The 16,545-nt window shown below is 44.6% G+C and overlaps 1 protein-coding gene across 1 annotated transcript in view; it reads right to left on the bottom strand.

Moving 5' to 3' along the window:
• The window catches only part of PRDM6 (PR/SET domain 6), a 74,316-nt gene extending 58,334 nt beyond the window's left edge, over positions 1-15,982 (bottom strand). The window contains exons 1-2 of the mRNA XM_030237354.2: positions 15,457-15,982; positions 6,142-6,449 (exon numbers count right to left, since the gene is read on the bottom strand). Coding sequence (XP_030093214.2) covers positions 6,142-6,449; positions 15,457-15,982 — 834 coding nt within the window. The remainder of the gene's footprint in view (positions 1-6,141; positions 6,450-15,456) is intronic.
• Between the last annotated feature and the right edge of the window lie 563 nt (positions 15,983-16,545).

Raw genomic sequence — 16,545 nt, forward strand, 5'->3', positions numbered from 1 at the left:
CAACTCACTCTCCACCCTGAAGCTGGCTCTGCAGAGGTAGTTGTATGTGCTTTGCTATTCTGAGTTCAACCTTAAGCAATTGATTTCAGCCAATAGTGGGCTGGCAGTGCTTTACTTACTGCTCAATCTCACTAACCTGACATTTATGGTGTACTGATTGGCCTATGTCAGTGGTGGTGGTTGTAAATTCACTTTGAAAAGCTTTGTGTTAACAACCTTCAACCAGGCTCCAAGACGAGTATGAGCAGGCGAGCTGACAATTGCTCGACCTCCTGCCCTTATTACAGTGAGTAAATCAGGCTTTGAGCCATTAGGCTGGAGCCCCATGCCTAGGCAAAAAGGATTGACATGACTAAAGGTCAACCTCTGTCCCACACATGTAACAATTTGGATAATGGAATTCTGTTACTTATCTGGAAAAGGTGCCAAGTGCGTGGAGGGAAAGTATAGCCTGGCCTGAGTTTTCCAGCTTTTATGTTAAGGGATTACTTAAAAGTCTGCACTTTAAAGTCTATGATCATTTTTTGCTACAGAATCTGGGGTACCAAAGTGTGAGGAGCAGTGATTGAGGCAGTTCTGCAGAATACTGAGTGTCACCACCACCTGGAAAAGCACATTAGCACCGTTTTGCTTAGTCAAATCTATAATAAATATACCATTGACATCAGGCCCACAACACATTTTGGACACTGGTATAGGTCATTAAAGCACTGCCTTTATTTACCAATTTTGAATGAAAAGTCAGTAGAAATAATTACCTTTTAATGGTATCATAGGTTAATTGCAATTTCAAGCCTTACGCACTAGTCTCATACAACAGTGGAAATGGCTTTTATAATTAATTAAATTAAAAGGTTAAATGTTTCCGTTACACTGGCCTAGACAGCAATGCAGAAAGGTAGTGGTCAAATAAGGACAGAATTGAGCTTTTGTATTTATTTGTGTTCCGCTTCAGTATTTTTGCATATTACATAATAAAATCTCCAAGGTGAGATTATGTGCCATGGAAAAACAGACAGTCCCTGCATGATCTAGCAATTTAGAAAATATTTTTTTTTCTGGGAATAGTGTGTGTCCAGACGCGTGCATGTTCCACGCAGTCCTCAGAATTCCTGTTTTCAGTAACACTGTTAAAATTCTGGGGCTGCATCCAACTCCAAACACCAAAGTGTATTCCAAACTTGACTTTCTTCAATAGGAAGAGAATCTGTCCCCATGCCAAATTAGATTAATTTTGTAGCACATGTGCTTGGGCATAAAATACATACATTCTGTAGACAGAAAAAACACACCAAAACCACGGAGCTACATTAACATAATGCATAAGAAAGTCTTGTAAAAGTCACAGGTCTTCTAAAAGAAACATCAGGGCTTTGTTTAGCTCTTCTAAGAACAAAAATTACTAAGTATAAAGTACCTTCCATGCTTGTGATGACACTAACTTTTTATGGACCTTAAGAAAGGAGTTTGTAATGTATAGAAGTTATCTGGGAGAACGGGTTAGTAAGTGATCCAGAAATATCAATGACAGAGGGCTGCTTGGTAGATGCTTAGTGGAATTTTCTTCTGAGATACACAAATTGAGCCTTCTTAGTGAGCTTACAGCTTAGCATGCTACTGACCACAACATTAGTGATATTTTCCTACAGCACGGGAACTTAAAATCCATGTAAAAATAAAAATTATTGGTCTTTTTCAATGGAAAATAAATGCAAGGGTCATACATCACACAAAATCCTCAGAAATGGCAAAACAAAAAAAATAACAGAATGGCACCAGCTTTTACTCTGAATAACTTAAGATACAATAGGAAAGTAACCAAGGAGGTTTTTCAAGACAAAATTACTTGAATTTCATGCACATGACAAATTTAAAACAGAGCTGACAAGCAGTCTGGAATACTAGATGACGGATTGCTGAGAAACATGATTTTTACTTTAATAGAACGACAGCATACACATGATTCTATCCCCCAGTGCCTTTCTGTAACAGCAAATTTAGCCCAAAACTGCAGTCTTGAGAATCTGGGTAAGAATCTATCACCATAACTGCAATGAGTGCTTCATTTGAAGAGCAAGGATTCTCTGTGCAGATTAATTTGTTCCAAAATGTCCAGTACTGCTGCATGGGCCCTGGCCAGAGTGCATCCCAGCAAAAAGCCTGTTCTTGGTCCAGCAGAAGGCAAAGGCAATGTTTTCTTTTGCTTCAGTTGAGACACAAGAAGGTCAATAAGTACCCATATGGTGCTTTATTAAGATGACATGCACACTTTTTTGTGCCAGTTAATTTGGTGGGGGGAAGAGAGAGTGATGGAAGCAGAGGGAGAGAGGGAATTTTTTAGGGGGAAAATCAGTTACCCAGATTTAGCATTTTGTATTTACTAATGAACACCCTGATATATACATATATATATATATATATATATATATATATATATATATATATATATATATATATAATTTTGCTCATCCATGTATAAAGAAGTTGCATATAATAAAGAAATACTTCCAAAAATGTTAAAATTTAATTAAGTAAAGTCAAAATGAAGTAAAATCATATATTTGATATTTTTAGGCTTTTGCAAGAAAAAAAATTAGCTATTTGACCACTCAAGAAAGAGAAAAAAAAGATATAGCAAACTCTTTATTAGGCACATGAAGAACAGGAAACGATAAGACTGTATCCTTTGATATGCCTGTCAGTAAAAGTTTTTTCATCTAAGCTGCATTTGCAGGGGAAAAGACCATTTACAAATTAGCTGTTTCCAGAACTCACATTTTAAAGTTGGGAGCCTGAAAAATTTTGACTACTAAAATGTATGCACCTTTAAACCTCAGTGTTTTATTCTAATAGAATTTAAGTGTATATCATATACATTCCTTAAGTCTACTCTTATTAAATTTTGATGTTAAACAGAAAGGGGAAACCATGTGCAACTAGATTAATTTATCTCCGGGGAGTAAGGACACATTAATAATTGAGATAATGTTTTCATATATGTTGGAATCAAGTGTGCCTTTCCACTTCTTTATTAGAAAACACATTAGCGGAAAATTATCTCATTCTCATCAGCAAGACCTAATTGCTAAGAAAGTCTCTGTTCCTTGTAATAACAAAAGGATTATTCTCACTCCTTCAAAACAGAAAAAAAAAGGGATCAGAAACATTATGAAGCACTGCTGGAATAAATGCCTGTATTACCAAAGAGAGTGTTTATTTAATACACCCAGTCCTGTTTTTGTTTTAAACAAATCAGAGTTTATTGTATTTTTATAAAATACAAGCAAACTCTGGCTATAGAAGTGGGCCAAAGGAGAAAAAAAAAAGCAGTGCAACTGAAATGACTAATATTTTTTGGCTTTCTGAAAGATTGATCTTTCTGTAAGTTATGAAAAATTATCTTGGCTGATGGTGAGAGAGCTCTATAATTTCCCATGAACACCCATAGGTGTCAAGGGCTGTTGTGAGGTAATGGAATGATATGCAACTCACTCTGGGTCGCTGTACATTGTGCTGTGTGGATTACGTACAAAGCAAACATCGAGTGCGTTGTGGGAACTCTTGTGCAGACAGGCTGAAGCATATTTCCATAGCATTGTGCTATACATCAAATGCAGTGCTTCTGATGTTTCCCACAACAAAGAGTATAAAGAAAAAAGCAACCAAACAGCAACTGCACTTAAAAGTGTTCGCAACAGCCCTTCTGTTTGCCTGGTGTACACAAAAAAACTGTAAGCTAAAACAAATACCTATCAACTCTACAGTGCTGAGGGTAAAATAATAAAATGCAGTTTTTGATAATAAAAGTGTGAAATTCTCTCCATAAGGTCTATCAAGACCTAATGCTGAACAGCTGATCTATAGACAGGTTTTCATTTGCAGCTGTGTGAGAAATACTGGCGAAAGAGAATGGACTAAAGTCACAACTTTATAAAGGGACTGTGACAAAATATTTATCATTCACAGTGATTTAATCCACACTCCTATACCGTGTAGATTAGATGAATACAGACTATTTAGATAGGTACTCTCATTTGCTTTTATGTATTTTCATAGATCAGGTTCTGTAAAATTACACTTTCTGATTACTTTTTTTTAGTATATTTTTCTTTATTAAACATTGGTCTTCTGACAGATAAAGTATGCCAAATTGAAAGACAAAACAAATGAGAAACAGCCAAATTTTGGCTAGAGCTTAGAGTATGTGTTTCTTTGATAACAGTTTTTGTCATTAACAGAAATAATTCAAGACCATGAGCTGCCCAGCAATACGTTATTATTAAATCAAATTGAATTCCTATTTTTAAGATAATTCCATTAAAATACAGGCATTAATTTTGCTAGCCAACAGGAAATCTGTGTTATGCGTTAAGAGCACAAGAGTAATGCCACACAAAAACTCAGCCGACAAGCACTTACGGCCTGAATCTGGTACATAGAGTAGTAGAGGTTGCTATTTTATTCCTTAGTGTCTTTTTAGGTTTTGCTTTTAATTTTTTTTAAAAGCCCTAGCTTCTTTCATTGCTTCAAAACATTTTTTTAACTTAACAGGAAATATGATAAAAATTCTTTCTTATTTAAAAAGGTATTGTAAATATTTGCGACTTCACTTTCACAAAACTAATTCATACATTTTTAAAAATTAAATTCATGATGTAAATATTTATGGAAAAATTATTTAGATTCGATTGATCTAAATTTCATTATTTATTGTAATATGTGAGTCTGTCAATCTCATTTTACTGTTGTATATTCTGTTAATTGGAACAGTCTAAACCACAATACCCTTCTTAACAATTAGAGCCTCCAACATCATTATAAAGTGTTCCATAAAAAATATTTGATTGATAAATATCCCAGAATACTGTAAGTATAAACAGTGGACTTTGATTGGAACAGGTTAAAATCCAAATTATCAATATCTGCTGCAGAAGACAAATTCCATCTCCACTGGAGGCAGCAGCAAAATTCCCAATCATTGCAATTCATCTAGTCCTACTGATCACATTCAGGTGTGTTCTGAGACTGATCTTTTTCATGTGAAAATCTTCTTGCCAAAATGACATTTTTGGGTAAACACCTTGAGAAAAAGGCCCTGGTATGTTGTTTATTATTTCTTTACATGCAGGAAAAGCATAGGAGTTCCAACTCTTCCACACCCCCAAATACCTTTGAAAGATCCATTCACTTTCTCTGTACACACACTGAAGACAGCAAAAACACTCTCCATCTTCATGGATTCCTTACATTCTGAAGATTTGGATTGGGTGTAGATGAGCAAATACCACAGATCTATGGGCTTGTCTCTACTGACTGTTGCAGTTAGTTTTGAGGCAAGCAGAGATTGCAGCTACAGAAGACTAAGCAGAACTAAAAAATTACACCTTACAGTACAAATCAAAGAAGAAATTACTGGCAAAAGACTAGGAAGAGAGTAGGCTCTTTCTGACACACAGGCATTATAGGTTTTTCCTAACAGTTATCACTGTTACCCTCTCTAAGACAGTGACAAATATTTTAAAAAGAAAAACCAACAGCTTGTGATATCTGAAAGTGGCTTTCACACAAAAGTATTGGAAACCTCCTTAGGGGAATGCACAGTAGGTACAGGACCAGAGCTGAACTAAACTGAACAAGCACTAACTCCAACACACTGCAGGGGGTCAGGCTGTAGAATAGGGTCGTGGGCTTATTTCAGCAGCTTTTCTTGCACTGGCTGGGGGCTACAGTCACAGTGCAGCCCTCCATCTCAACCCACGTTCACTGGCTGGTGCTGTGACCTGAGAGCTCCATCAGCTCTTGTAGATCAGGTCAAAACACAGAAAGCACTGGGTGTGGTAAAAGCTTCAGAATTCTCTGACCAAGACTCTCTACTACTCATTACAGCACCTGCAACTGTCAGCTCTTCTTATGCAGATCAATTGGAGCTCCGTGCTGCCCTGGTTTTCTGGCTACCTTTATCACAGCAAGGCTTTTGCTTGCACTGGCTGCATTTTCAAACCTGCTTACTCGGTTTATTTGAATTGTGGGTTTGTTTGCTTATCTTCATGGCTAGTTCTGGTGCTAGTACTGCATACAATCACACTCCATGTTTACTTCAAAAAGATCAAATTTGACAAGGAAGGAAAGATGATAACTTACTTCCCAGAGATGCTGAGTGTTCCTGATGGCACCTGCTTGAACCTTCTCTGGCAAGAGCAAGATTCCCTGGAAGGGCCCAATCCAGGTGCCCTGCTGGATGCGTTGTGCCGCACAGATGCCGTAGGCCAGGCCGGGCACCGTGCTGGTGCACAGGCACACTTCCCGGGGCAGGTCCCGGAGCCACTCGGGGATCTCGGGCGGAGGGACGGCGGCGGCGGCGCTGCTGGTGCCCACCAGCCGGCGCAGGGAGTGCAGGGGCCCGTGCATGGGGCACTCGCCGTTGCGATTATCGGCACACATGTCACACCCTGGGGGACAAAGAGGGAAAAGCGCTGTCAGTGCTGCTGGCCACCACCACTGCCCTGCCATGTAGAGCCCTGCGCTTGCATTCCATGGCAGCGCAGCCGGCGCTCCTGCATACCGCGCCCTTGGGAGCGCTGCTTGTGAGCTCGTTCCCAGGTCTCACCAAAGCCTTAAACAAGAAATTCCAAAGGCTGAGCAGAAATCCTGCAGACAATTTGCAAGCCTCGTGTATTCACAAACCTGCCAAGATTCATTTACTTTGACAATGTTTTTAAAGATGAATTTTTTGACTAATACGAATAGTCCAGTTAAACCATCCCAGCGTGTTTCAGCGAGACATTTTAAAACACAGTCATGGCGTGTTACAAGTCCCTCACAACTGCCTTACCACAGCTCAGCCCAAGGGCTTAATTGGAACAAGATTTAATTTAATCCTCATTTTAAATGAACATTCACTCTGTTTTTACATTAACATGTGTGTGTGCATGCCTGTCTGTTTGGAAAATAAAATAAATAAACCAAAACCTCATGAGTGACAAATTGGAGCCTACATGCACATACTACACTTTACTAAAGACAAATCTAATCTTAAAACCGAAATTATACAGCAAATATTTCTGGGAATGCACTTGAAATTTTATTTATTGAATGAGAATGCATGTTCCTTGCCTGTACCATGTAAATGAAGCTAGGAAAAGACCAAAACAGCATATCTGAGTTCATGAACAATTCCTGTGAATAAGATCCGTTTGTAAAACTGTTAACTTCCCTAACTGTTGTTAATAAAGAATGATGTGTCTCTGTTTTGGGAAGATCTTACCATGACTTTTCTTTTCTGAGCAAAGAAAATTTTGGTTAAATGTTTCCACTGCACACTACTCCACATGCCACAAATGTACATCTTCCAGGAAAATGTTTCATGTTCAAGAAATTAATTTCTCTGGAGATATGCCGAGTTAACACAACAATAAATCTCTTGAAATGAATTGCCATCTTCTTCACATTTCATTTTTGTAGCACAATAAATGTTTTCATATAAATTTATTCCAGAAATACAAAGAAAAACCAATAATTATGGCCTAGTGCTCTTGTAGCAAGTCCTACATCTTTCCCCTAATAATTTTATATACCACTCCTTATAAAAACAGAGCACAGCATTCACTACAGAAGCAGGAGTTTCTTGGTCTATGCCACAGATTTAGACTTGCTAGTCTGCCTGCAACCACAGTTTCAGTTCTCAGGGGCCCTGACTCAGATGTTCTTCTTTCCAAACTGGATGTACAGTGTATTAAGTAGGCCTCTTTCCTACAGACCCTTCAAAGGAAAACCCTCCCCTCGTTGTAGTGACACCTGCTAAAGGACAATAAAAGATGCATCTTCAAATTATGGCTTCTATGTCTATTGTCCAGTTTTAGACACACTACACAAACACTCTTTCCTGTCACCCTCTTTTAAATTTTCACATTAAAAAAGCAGTGCATTCAGCAACAAGAAATTATTACTAAGTTACACGTGGAAGCTAGTTCCCCTCAAGATCAGTATACCTTTGGGTCTTGCAGAAAACGCCTGCCTCCACCTGGTGCACATCTGTCCAGGTTCCCTACCAGCAGCATGAGTTACAGATCCCAGCAGAAAGCAAGGAGACAAGCCCTGAGCTGTGCATTACTCTGGGAGTACCCCTGCAGAAGGGCTGCATGTGAAACTGGCCCCAAGCTATCCATCCCTCCGGCAGGCCCGGGCAGGAGGCAGGAGGCAGAGGACCACCGGCCGGCGCGGCAGGACAAAGCCACCTAGTGGGGACCGCGCTTACGTCGGCAACAGCGCGACTTCGGCGGCAAGGTGCAATTTCTCCTGGCCTTAAGAACATAATCCCTGCCGCAAAACGACTCCTTTTGGGCTGAACCGCCACTGCAGAGGGGTTTTGCTCCCTCAGCCACTTCAATTAGAGGTGAAAGGAGGATGGAGGATGGGGTTTGCAGAAGATATTTCTGGCGAGTCCTAAAAAGAAGGCAGCAGATATTCCTGCAATCATTCTGAGGCATGATGAATAAAAGGCATCAAGTATATGCTGGAGAGGAAGGGGATGGGGCAGTGGGGCGGTTGGGAGGGGGTTTTTTTGTTATTATTTCCACAGCTAGTTTGGAAAGTGAGGTATCACCACAGCATCTTTCCTTCCCTTTCCCCTTCAAAACCAGTCATCAAGGAACTCTGTGGTTTTGGCACATCCAAAGATGTTATGGGCAGCACTGCAGTTTGGCGCTGGAGGTCACATAGGAAAGGATCCCAAATAGAAAGAAGGAAGAAAAGAACCCAAACAACGAAAAAACATACGCTCAATCCGAAACAGTTTGGCATGAGGTACACCCTAAAAGGATTATGGCTGAACTCTATGATCTACAGTTGGACTCGATGACTTCACAGATCTTTTCCAAGACAAATTGTTCTATGATTCTACCAAATCAATAGATTTCAATCTACCCATGCAAGTTAGAAAGAAAACATCTTACAGGAAACCTGAGAGGTTAAAGAAAGATGTCTAACCATGATGTCGGTAGGCCTTTGAATTCTAATTATTTACACTGCTTTAATATTTTCTAGATGGACAACCCTCCTCATAATTAGCTGATTGCAATGACTTTCTTAGAGGAACTGTATCTCTGGAGAAATTTACATTAAACCTGCTGAAGTATCTTCTTTACTCCAGTCAGAGAATCTCAGTGTCAAGTTCCTGCATCTGGCCACCTGATCTAACTTTTCATGCACAAAAATTTCATCACCTGCCTAGAACAACAATTTCTTTACTCTGACAATATGTGTGCATGAATGTGGGTTAAACATTTTATTTCTTCATTTCCAAGAAAAAAAACTAAGAAATTTTCAAGGAGTATAAACAAACCCTGTGTCACTGTCATTTACCCTTACAGAAAGTCACACATGGTGATATTTATTTTCCAGTGTCCAAAAACAGTGGTAATGTCTTAATGCTTGGCAGTCACAGTATCTGAACCCCTGCTGTGTTCCTTTCCCCTTTGTCCTGCCAAAGCTCAAAATTTGGAAAATGGAACATCTTTTGAAACTGTTTTGGCTAATGTCTTGTTGATGAGAAGGGAGGAATCTGTCTTTAATACTAAGCAGTACTGAAATTCTTCTTAGTTTCATGCTTCATACATTTAGCTTTAGTTGCTATGTAATTGCACAAATAAAATCTTTAAAAATTCTCATAAATGTTATAAGGAATGGAAGCCATTCTAACTATATTTTACCATGCCTGGAGTAAAAAGCTACTGTGCATCTTTTCCTCTTCTGTAACTAACTTTTGTGAAAGCACCCATTTAAAGATCATCACTGTAGGCAGTGTATTCCTTTGCCTCAGGGGACAAGGGAACGGTTTCCTTCATATTACACTGGGGAAAAAAAAAATCAAGAATTCCAAGACTTGCACACTATCCTGCCTCACAGAAGGACGAACAACATTGAGTATGTTGCAGAGCACAATGTGACACACTGTACCAGCATTCTTAATAAGACATGGAAAAGAAGCAGGAGTTTGGGAGGGAGAGTGCTGCAGTCCACTGACATCACCGGGGTCTCCAAATTGCATGGTGACCATTATCACCCACACTGGCCTGGGGAGTTCACATGAAAGGGATGCTTCTACAAGTGTGAACTTCCCAGAGCATGGCCAGATAGACAAGGAGGGCTGTCACGTGCCCTTCCTCCAGTTTTGGCCTCAGAGAGCAGCTGAGTGTGAGTACAGGGCTTCACTGAGAACAGCTGAAATGGATAATTCCACTTTCTGTAATAGCAGCAGTCAAGCCCCAAATCAAGTCAAGAAGAAGCAAGAAATGTAAGAAAATTGGAGGACTTGCTGAAAATGGAAAAATAAAGGAGGACTGCAGCAAGAGCAGAGTATGTCCTGACAAAATCTAGAGATGTGGAAGGTAAAGTCAGAAGGAATACTCCATTGCAGGCCAAACACTTTAGAAGGAGATCAGTGTCCTTCTTTATACCTTCATATTCTATAGATAAGGAGGATTAAGGAAAGGAAGATGCAAGAAAAATACAGTTAAAGAATTTTCTAGTGGAGCTAGGTTCTGGTTTTGGCATGGTTCTTATGGAAGGGCTGCAAGATGTTACTGTTTATGTGCCTCCAGAAAAATTAACACAGTGCAATGCCAGTACTATAACTCTGTGTGAATACACTAAAAGTACTAAACCTAGGCAAAAGGACATATCACTGCCCCCAAAATGTAATTTTAAACATGCACCAACATAAATAACACTACTACTGCACACTTTATAGCAAAATCTGAGAGGAAAAACCTTTCATCAGTGAAACTAGGGTTTAACACATTGTCTGTACCAGCTGTAACAATAAATGAAAGAAATACATTTTTTCCTCAGCAATAATATGCTTCAAAGGTGCAGTTAGACTGGATACCTGCAGTTTGCTGGTATTAAAGAAGGGTGGCCTCTGACCCTTTGCTTCATAATTCACCACAAGCATGCAGGTATCCAGTGTAAGTGGCCATCATTTCACATGGTATTACTCACTTGCAAATATAAATCACTACGGCTGGCCCTGCATCCCTGTCTGGGCCCGGGTACCCAGCTAAGCAGGAGGGAGGGCTGGAAGAGACTGTTTCCCCTCGTTTCCTGAGGGCTGGAGCTTTCCAGGGAAGCTCAGCCTCCCTCATACTTCAGTATCCTCATCGATGAGCTGGCATCAACCTCCTTTCACCAAATCATTGACAGTTTCTTTCAGACTGTCTCACTGGAGGCAGACTTTCAGGGGTACAAAACACAGATGCGCTTTCCCGTCAGATGCCCTCATTTTATTTAGTTATTTACTGTAACTACCCTTTGCAGATAGCGGGACCAAGCCCGGCCCGCTGACCCACGGCTGTCACCGGGTCCCGGCCGCCCGACCCCCGCTCCCGCAGGGCTTTAGCCCCCTGGCCCTCGCTCACCGTTCCCCCGCGGCGCAGGGTTCCGGCGGCGCGGGCGCTGTTCCCGCAGCAGCGCAGGAGCTGCTGCGGGGTCCGTGACTCCCACTCGGGGCTCAGGCTCACCCCGAGCCAGATCCGCTGGGTAAGTGCTTGTTCGAGACCGCCTGGGCGCCCCGGAGTGGGTCAGGGGGTCCGCCCCGCCTTCTGAGAGGTTTTCGGGTTAGTTTGAAGAGGCGAGTGGGGGGCGGGTTGAGGGAAGTGGGTTTGATTTTCCCTGCCTTCTACTGTAAGTATGAATGAATCAAATTTCCGTGTCAGTTATGAGAAGGGTAGGAGAATATTGTGTGTAGATAAACCTTGCCACCCTCTGCCCCTGAGAGACCCCCATATACAATGTAGAGATGATGAATAGGCGCCAGGAGAGGAGATCGAAGTTCAGTCCGCACCGGCTCCACTCTCTCCTACAAAACTATAGGGCAATTAATTGTGGCTTGTCCCCTCATCCTTCATCTCCTGGTGGCACATATCGATGGAGATTACTGCTGATGGACCATTTTATCACCCTAAATAAACAGTCACCACCTTCTCTAACCTCAATCTAATGTATGGCTATCTGCTATGTTTAAGGGTGCTGGGTAACTAATGATGTAAAATAGCTAAATCATACAGGTTACCAGCAGTCCAGAGGGGAAAAAAAAAGTCCGAATATTTTCCACACCGATCCACTTCACAGCATGTTATATGTACACTGTCTCCCCATAAATTGAATGGGAAAAGGCGTGCAAAGTGCTTGGTCGCGTGACACTTCAGTTTTACACTGCATATTTATTACAGCGGCAGGTTGGTGCTTTCGGGCGATGGTGCAGGAATCTCAGAGTTCTCAGTGCGGAAGCGTCTCCCCAGGAGCTAGGGTCAAGCCTCCGAGGGAACAAGCCGGTCCCGCAGCCCCCGGACTCACCCTAGGAGACCTCCTGGCCGCCCGAGCTCCCTTCCCCCAGCGCCCAGAAATATCCTCGTCCTCCCAGATTCAAGACTGGGAAGGAAACGGTCCCGAGCCGCCTGCCACTTTATCGGGGCTTTAACATATCCCCTTTACTTCCCTGGGATTAAAGGCTGCTGGGCTCTATTTAGGGGTTTGTCTCTTGATTGTTTTTTAAAATTATTATTATTAATAATATGATTTTTCCCTAATTACCCCCTTTTAATTTAAAACAATCACATACACAGGCTTAACCCACATTTCCTAGGCGGCCCTCGCCCAAGACCGTGCCATATGCATTGATATTTGACGACCAAGGCGTGTGTCTACCGGGAAACCGCCTCTCATCCATCTTACTGCGGCGGCCGCCCGGCGCCGGGCCGGGCCGGGCGCTGGGGAGCGGGGCCGGGCGGGGTCGGGACAGCCTCGGCAGCCGCTGGGGCTCCCCCGGCGGGCCCGACCATCGCCACGGCCCCGCAGAACAACCGGGACATAGGCGAAGTTCGCCGGCACCTCTTTCGAGCGGGTGGGACCTGCCGCGGAGCGGGGACACGTGGGGTGCCCCGGAGAAGAAAGGGATGCTCGGGATGGAGAGAGGGGTATTGTTTGGGAAAGTAGGGGAATCGGGGCACTCGCTCAGTTGGTGAAGGAGGTACAGCTAGGATTAGAACACGGGGAACAGACGGAGGCCTGCTGGTCCGGGCAGAGGAGCTGACCGGCGCCCCCGCTCCGGGGAGGGGGTTAATCCCGGCTGGCGGGTGACTGTGCCGGGCTGGGGAAAGCCCGCCCGTCTCGGGGTGTCCTTGGGGCTGTCCGGAGGTGGAAATGCAGCAAGCAAGTACGACCCAAACTAAAGTAGACGGCACCTCATCTCCCCCACAGCCCCCATCTCCTTCCCCTCAAACGGGCAGTGAGGGTGGGAATGATGCGAAACCGGGAGTGAGGGTGAGAGTCAAGGCTGCTGGAAATCCCGCTCGCCCACGGATCGCACCCGGGAAGCCGCGCAGGGGCAGCCAGGCCCGTGCCCTGCAGTTTGTTCCCCTGATCGTGCGAGTGCTTGGAGTACATGGCACGGCACAGGCTGTAGTTGCGGCACTCCTTCTTCACTGCCAGCTTAATTTTTGTCTTTATTTTTTTTTTTTTAAGCATGAGTTGACCAAAGCAACTGCGCTTGGTCCCAGAAGACTTGCTTTGAAAGTTTCGCTCAGAGGCAACTAATAACGGCAGTAGCAAAAGCCGCCCTGCAAACAAGTAAATTATAAGAATGTTTAGACCTGACTGAAGGAAAACAAATATTAAAAAAAGTCGAGATTGCGCTGGCTGCCCCCTGCCCGTTCTTCTGACGGCGACGGCTGTCCCGTTAGAGCCGGACGCGATTCACAAGCGTCCTTTCCGCAATCGACCCCTTTGCCTCCCCGAATCCACCTTTTATATCGCTCTCGGGAAGAAATTATTCAGTCTTCGCCTCCGACTCTGCGGGGTGCTGTTATTCCACTCAGTCCTTAAAAATGTCCCCCCCCCCCAAACGCTTTTTAGTATTCCTTTCTCCTTTTAAAACCTTTACCCTTTAGATTTACAGAGCGGCTCCGAGAAGTAAAACATGTATTTTCTGAACAGTTCGGTTGTCGATTAGAAGTGCATTTCGGATTCCATTTTCTGCATGTAATTTATAATATCACGTTTTCTTCACCCGAGAACACAAAATACACGAACAGGTTTCACTACAGGGTAAGACTAAGCATGAGGAAGTCGCACAAAATAAAGTCGACAACCAATATAAAACCATTTGAAATGTTAAGACGTCGGGAAAAATCTCCACCAAACTCCGATTCAACTTTCCCCCCCCCATATGCACAGCGCTGAAAACTGCGCTAGCATCCAGGCAGTTTAATTAATACATAACAGGATGTCATGGAAACTTTCAAAATAAGCTCTTCATCTGAAATTGAATTAAACGAATCCGTGTTTTGCTCTGGCATGTGTTTCAGGATTACCGGTTTGGTGGACCGTTTTTCTGTTCAACAGCCTTCCTTAAACCGACATTTGGGGAGTGGTGGTTGAGAAGCACAACAACAACAACAACAACTAAAAAAAGAGTTTTAAGAAACCTTAGGATAAAAGAGAATGTTTGAAACGATAATAATTATTTTTTTAAAGTGCATGGGCCTAAGGCATGTGTTTTCAGAGGGACAGATTCGAGTGCTCTGAATGATAGTTATAAAACTGTTTTATAACTAACTCTTTTCATGTCGTGAATTTCCTCCGTTGCATCGTATTGATAGATACAGGGTAAAAAAAGACAGAAGTTTCTAAAATTATAAACCTTTCATCTGTACAGATGTTTAATGATAGGGGCGCCCCCTCCCCCTCCCAAAAAAAAAAAAAACCCAAACCTCCTAGCTGTTTAATTGGCAACAGCAGTATAAAACTCTATAGAACCACCAAGTCCTAAATTAATTCTGACCCAAGCAGACTTTTTCGTCTAGAAAATCGGCTTTTCTCTTTAAATGACCATGTCATGCTTTTCCCTAGGGGTGAAAACTAAAACCAACGAGGTGTTAACGAGATCTGAAAGGAAACGATACTCGGAGATAAGAAAGACTAAAACTTTGTCCTAGACCATCTGGTGAAAACTGCAACTTTTCTCCTGCCCAGCTCGGAGGAGTAATTGATTTCTAGGTATTCAGCGAAGCCCGGGCTTTCCGGGCAGGAATGGAGTAGGACATACAAGCCGAGAGAGAACCAGCTTTGAAGCTCGTTGCCCTGAATCCATTTTCCCAAATAGCCCTCCGAAAGAAATCTACCCCCGCCACAGCCTTTCCGTTGAAGCGTGCCTTCCAGGGAAGGACCCGGGTTTCAGACCAGAAAAACTGCTACTGAAGGGTCGCAGCCTGTCTGAAACAACCGGTAACAACGCAAAAAGTAAAGGGAGGCAAGGGCGAGACGGAGGATGCTCCTGGTGGAGTGAGAGCGGCGCAGACACCGACTGCGGTCCCGCAGCCTGGAGCGTCCCCGGGCTGGCCCCACGCGCGGAGGAGCGGAGGGGAAGCGGCGGAGGAGGACGAGAAGGGGCACGATACGTACGGTTGTTGGGGTCGCTGGTGTGCTGGTTCAGGGGGATGATCTCCATGCGCTGCTGCCCGTACAGGTAGTAGTCCAGCTCCTCGGCTGTGCAGCGGTACCGAGCGGCACCACGGTCGCCGCATTTGCCACTGCCGCTGCCGGCCCCACACAAATCCTTGCCCTGCAGGGGAGCGGGCGCTCCCCCGGTCGGGAGCTCCGAGCTCTGCAGCGGGCCGAAGACCGGGACCTGTGTCACAGGCAGGGAGGTCAGACCAACCAGAGAAGCCGCCGCCGCAGCGACGCAGGACGAGGTGGAGGAGGAAGACGGAGTGGACGAGGAAGAGGAGGAGGAGGCAGAGGAGAGGGAGGTCGGGCGCTGGCGGAGGCTGTCAGCCGGGGGCTCGGCTCTCTCGGTTGGCTGGAGCTGGGCGAGGGGCCCGCTGCTTTTGAGCTGGCTGCTCTGCGGGAAAAGCTGCTGCCAGTGCTGCAGATAGGCGGGATCCACCTTCAGGAACGCGGATCCGCCGGGGTCTCCGGGCTTCAGCATCGCTCTGCCTGTGGAGCAGGGAGGAAGGGGACAGAAGACGTGAGACCCCCGTCCTGCCCTGGCATGGCGGCCCCGAGTCCGCGGTCGGACACAGGGTCGGACACACAGGACCAATCGTGGGCTCTGCGCCGCGGCTGTGAGGGATCGGCGGCGGGACCGTGCTCCCGTCGCCTCCCCTGTCCGCGGCCAGATTGGTCAGGAAAAAGCCTCGTCCCGAAAAGCCCCAGGACGAGAAACGTGGTGGCAGAGGCGACAAGGCTGTCCCCCGGTGCCAGCCCCGGAGCACGGGCAGGACGCGGGCGGTGGCTGGCAGCCTCTCAGGCCGGCCCACGGCCGGACAGCCCCCCGCCGCCCCGGAGCGCGCAGCTCACCCAGTCCCCGGCGCACGCACTGTCTTCCCTTTTCACTCCCTTCCCTCTCTCCGCGGAAGCAAACGACTCTCCGCTGACAACAGGGAGGAGGAGGAGGAGGCGGAGGAAAGTTCAGTCACACACACACACACGCGGGTCTCCTCTCTGGCCGCTGCTGTTTTCCACTCTGCGCTCACAGCCGGAGGAAGCGGG

Source organism: Serinus canaria, chromosome Z, assembly GCF_022539315.1.
Source record: "Serinus canaria isolate serCan28SL12 chromosome Z, serCan2020, whole genome shotgun sequence".
NCBI lineage: Eukaryota > Metazoa > Chordata > Aves > Passeriformes > Fringillidae > Serinus > Serinus canaria.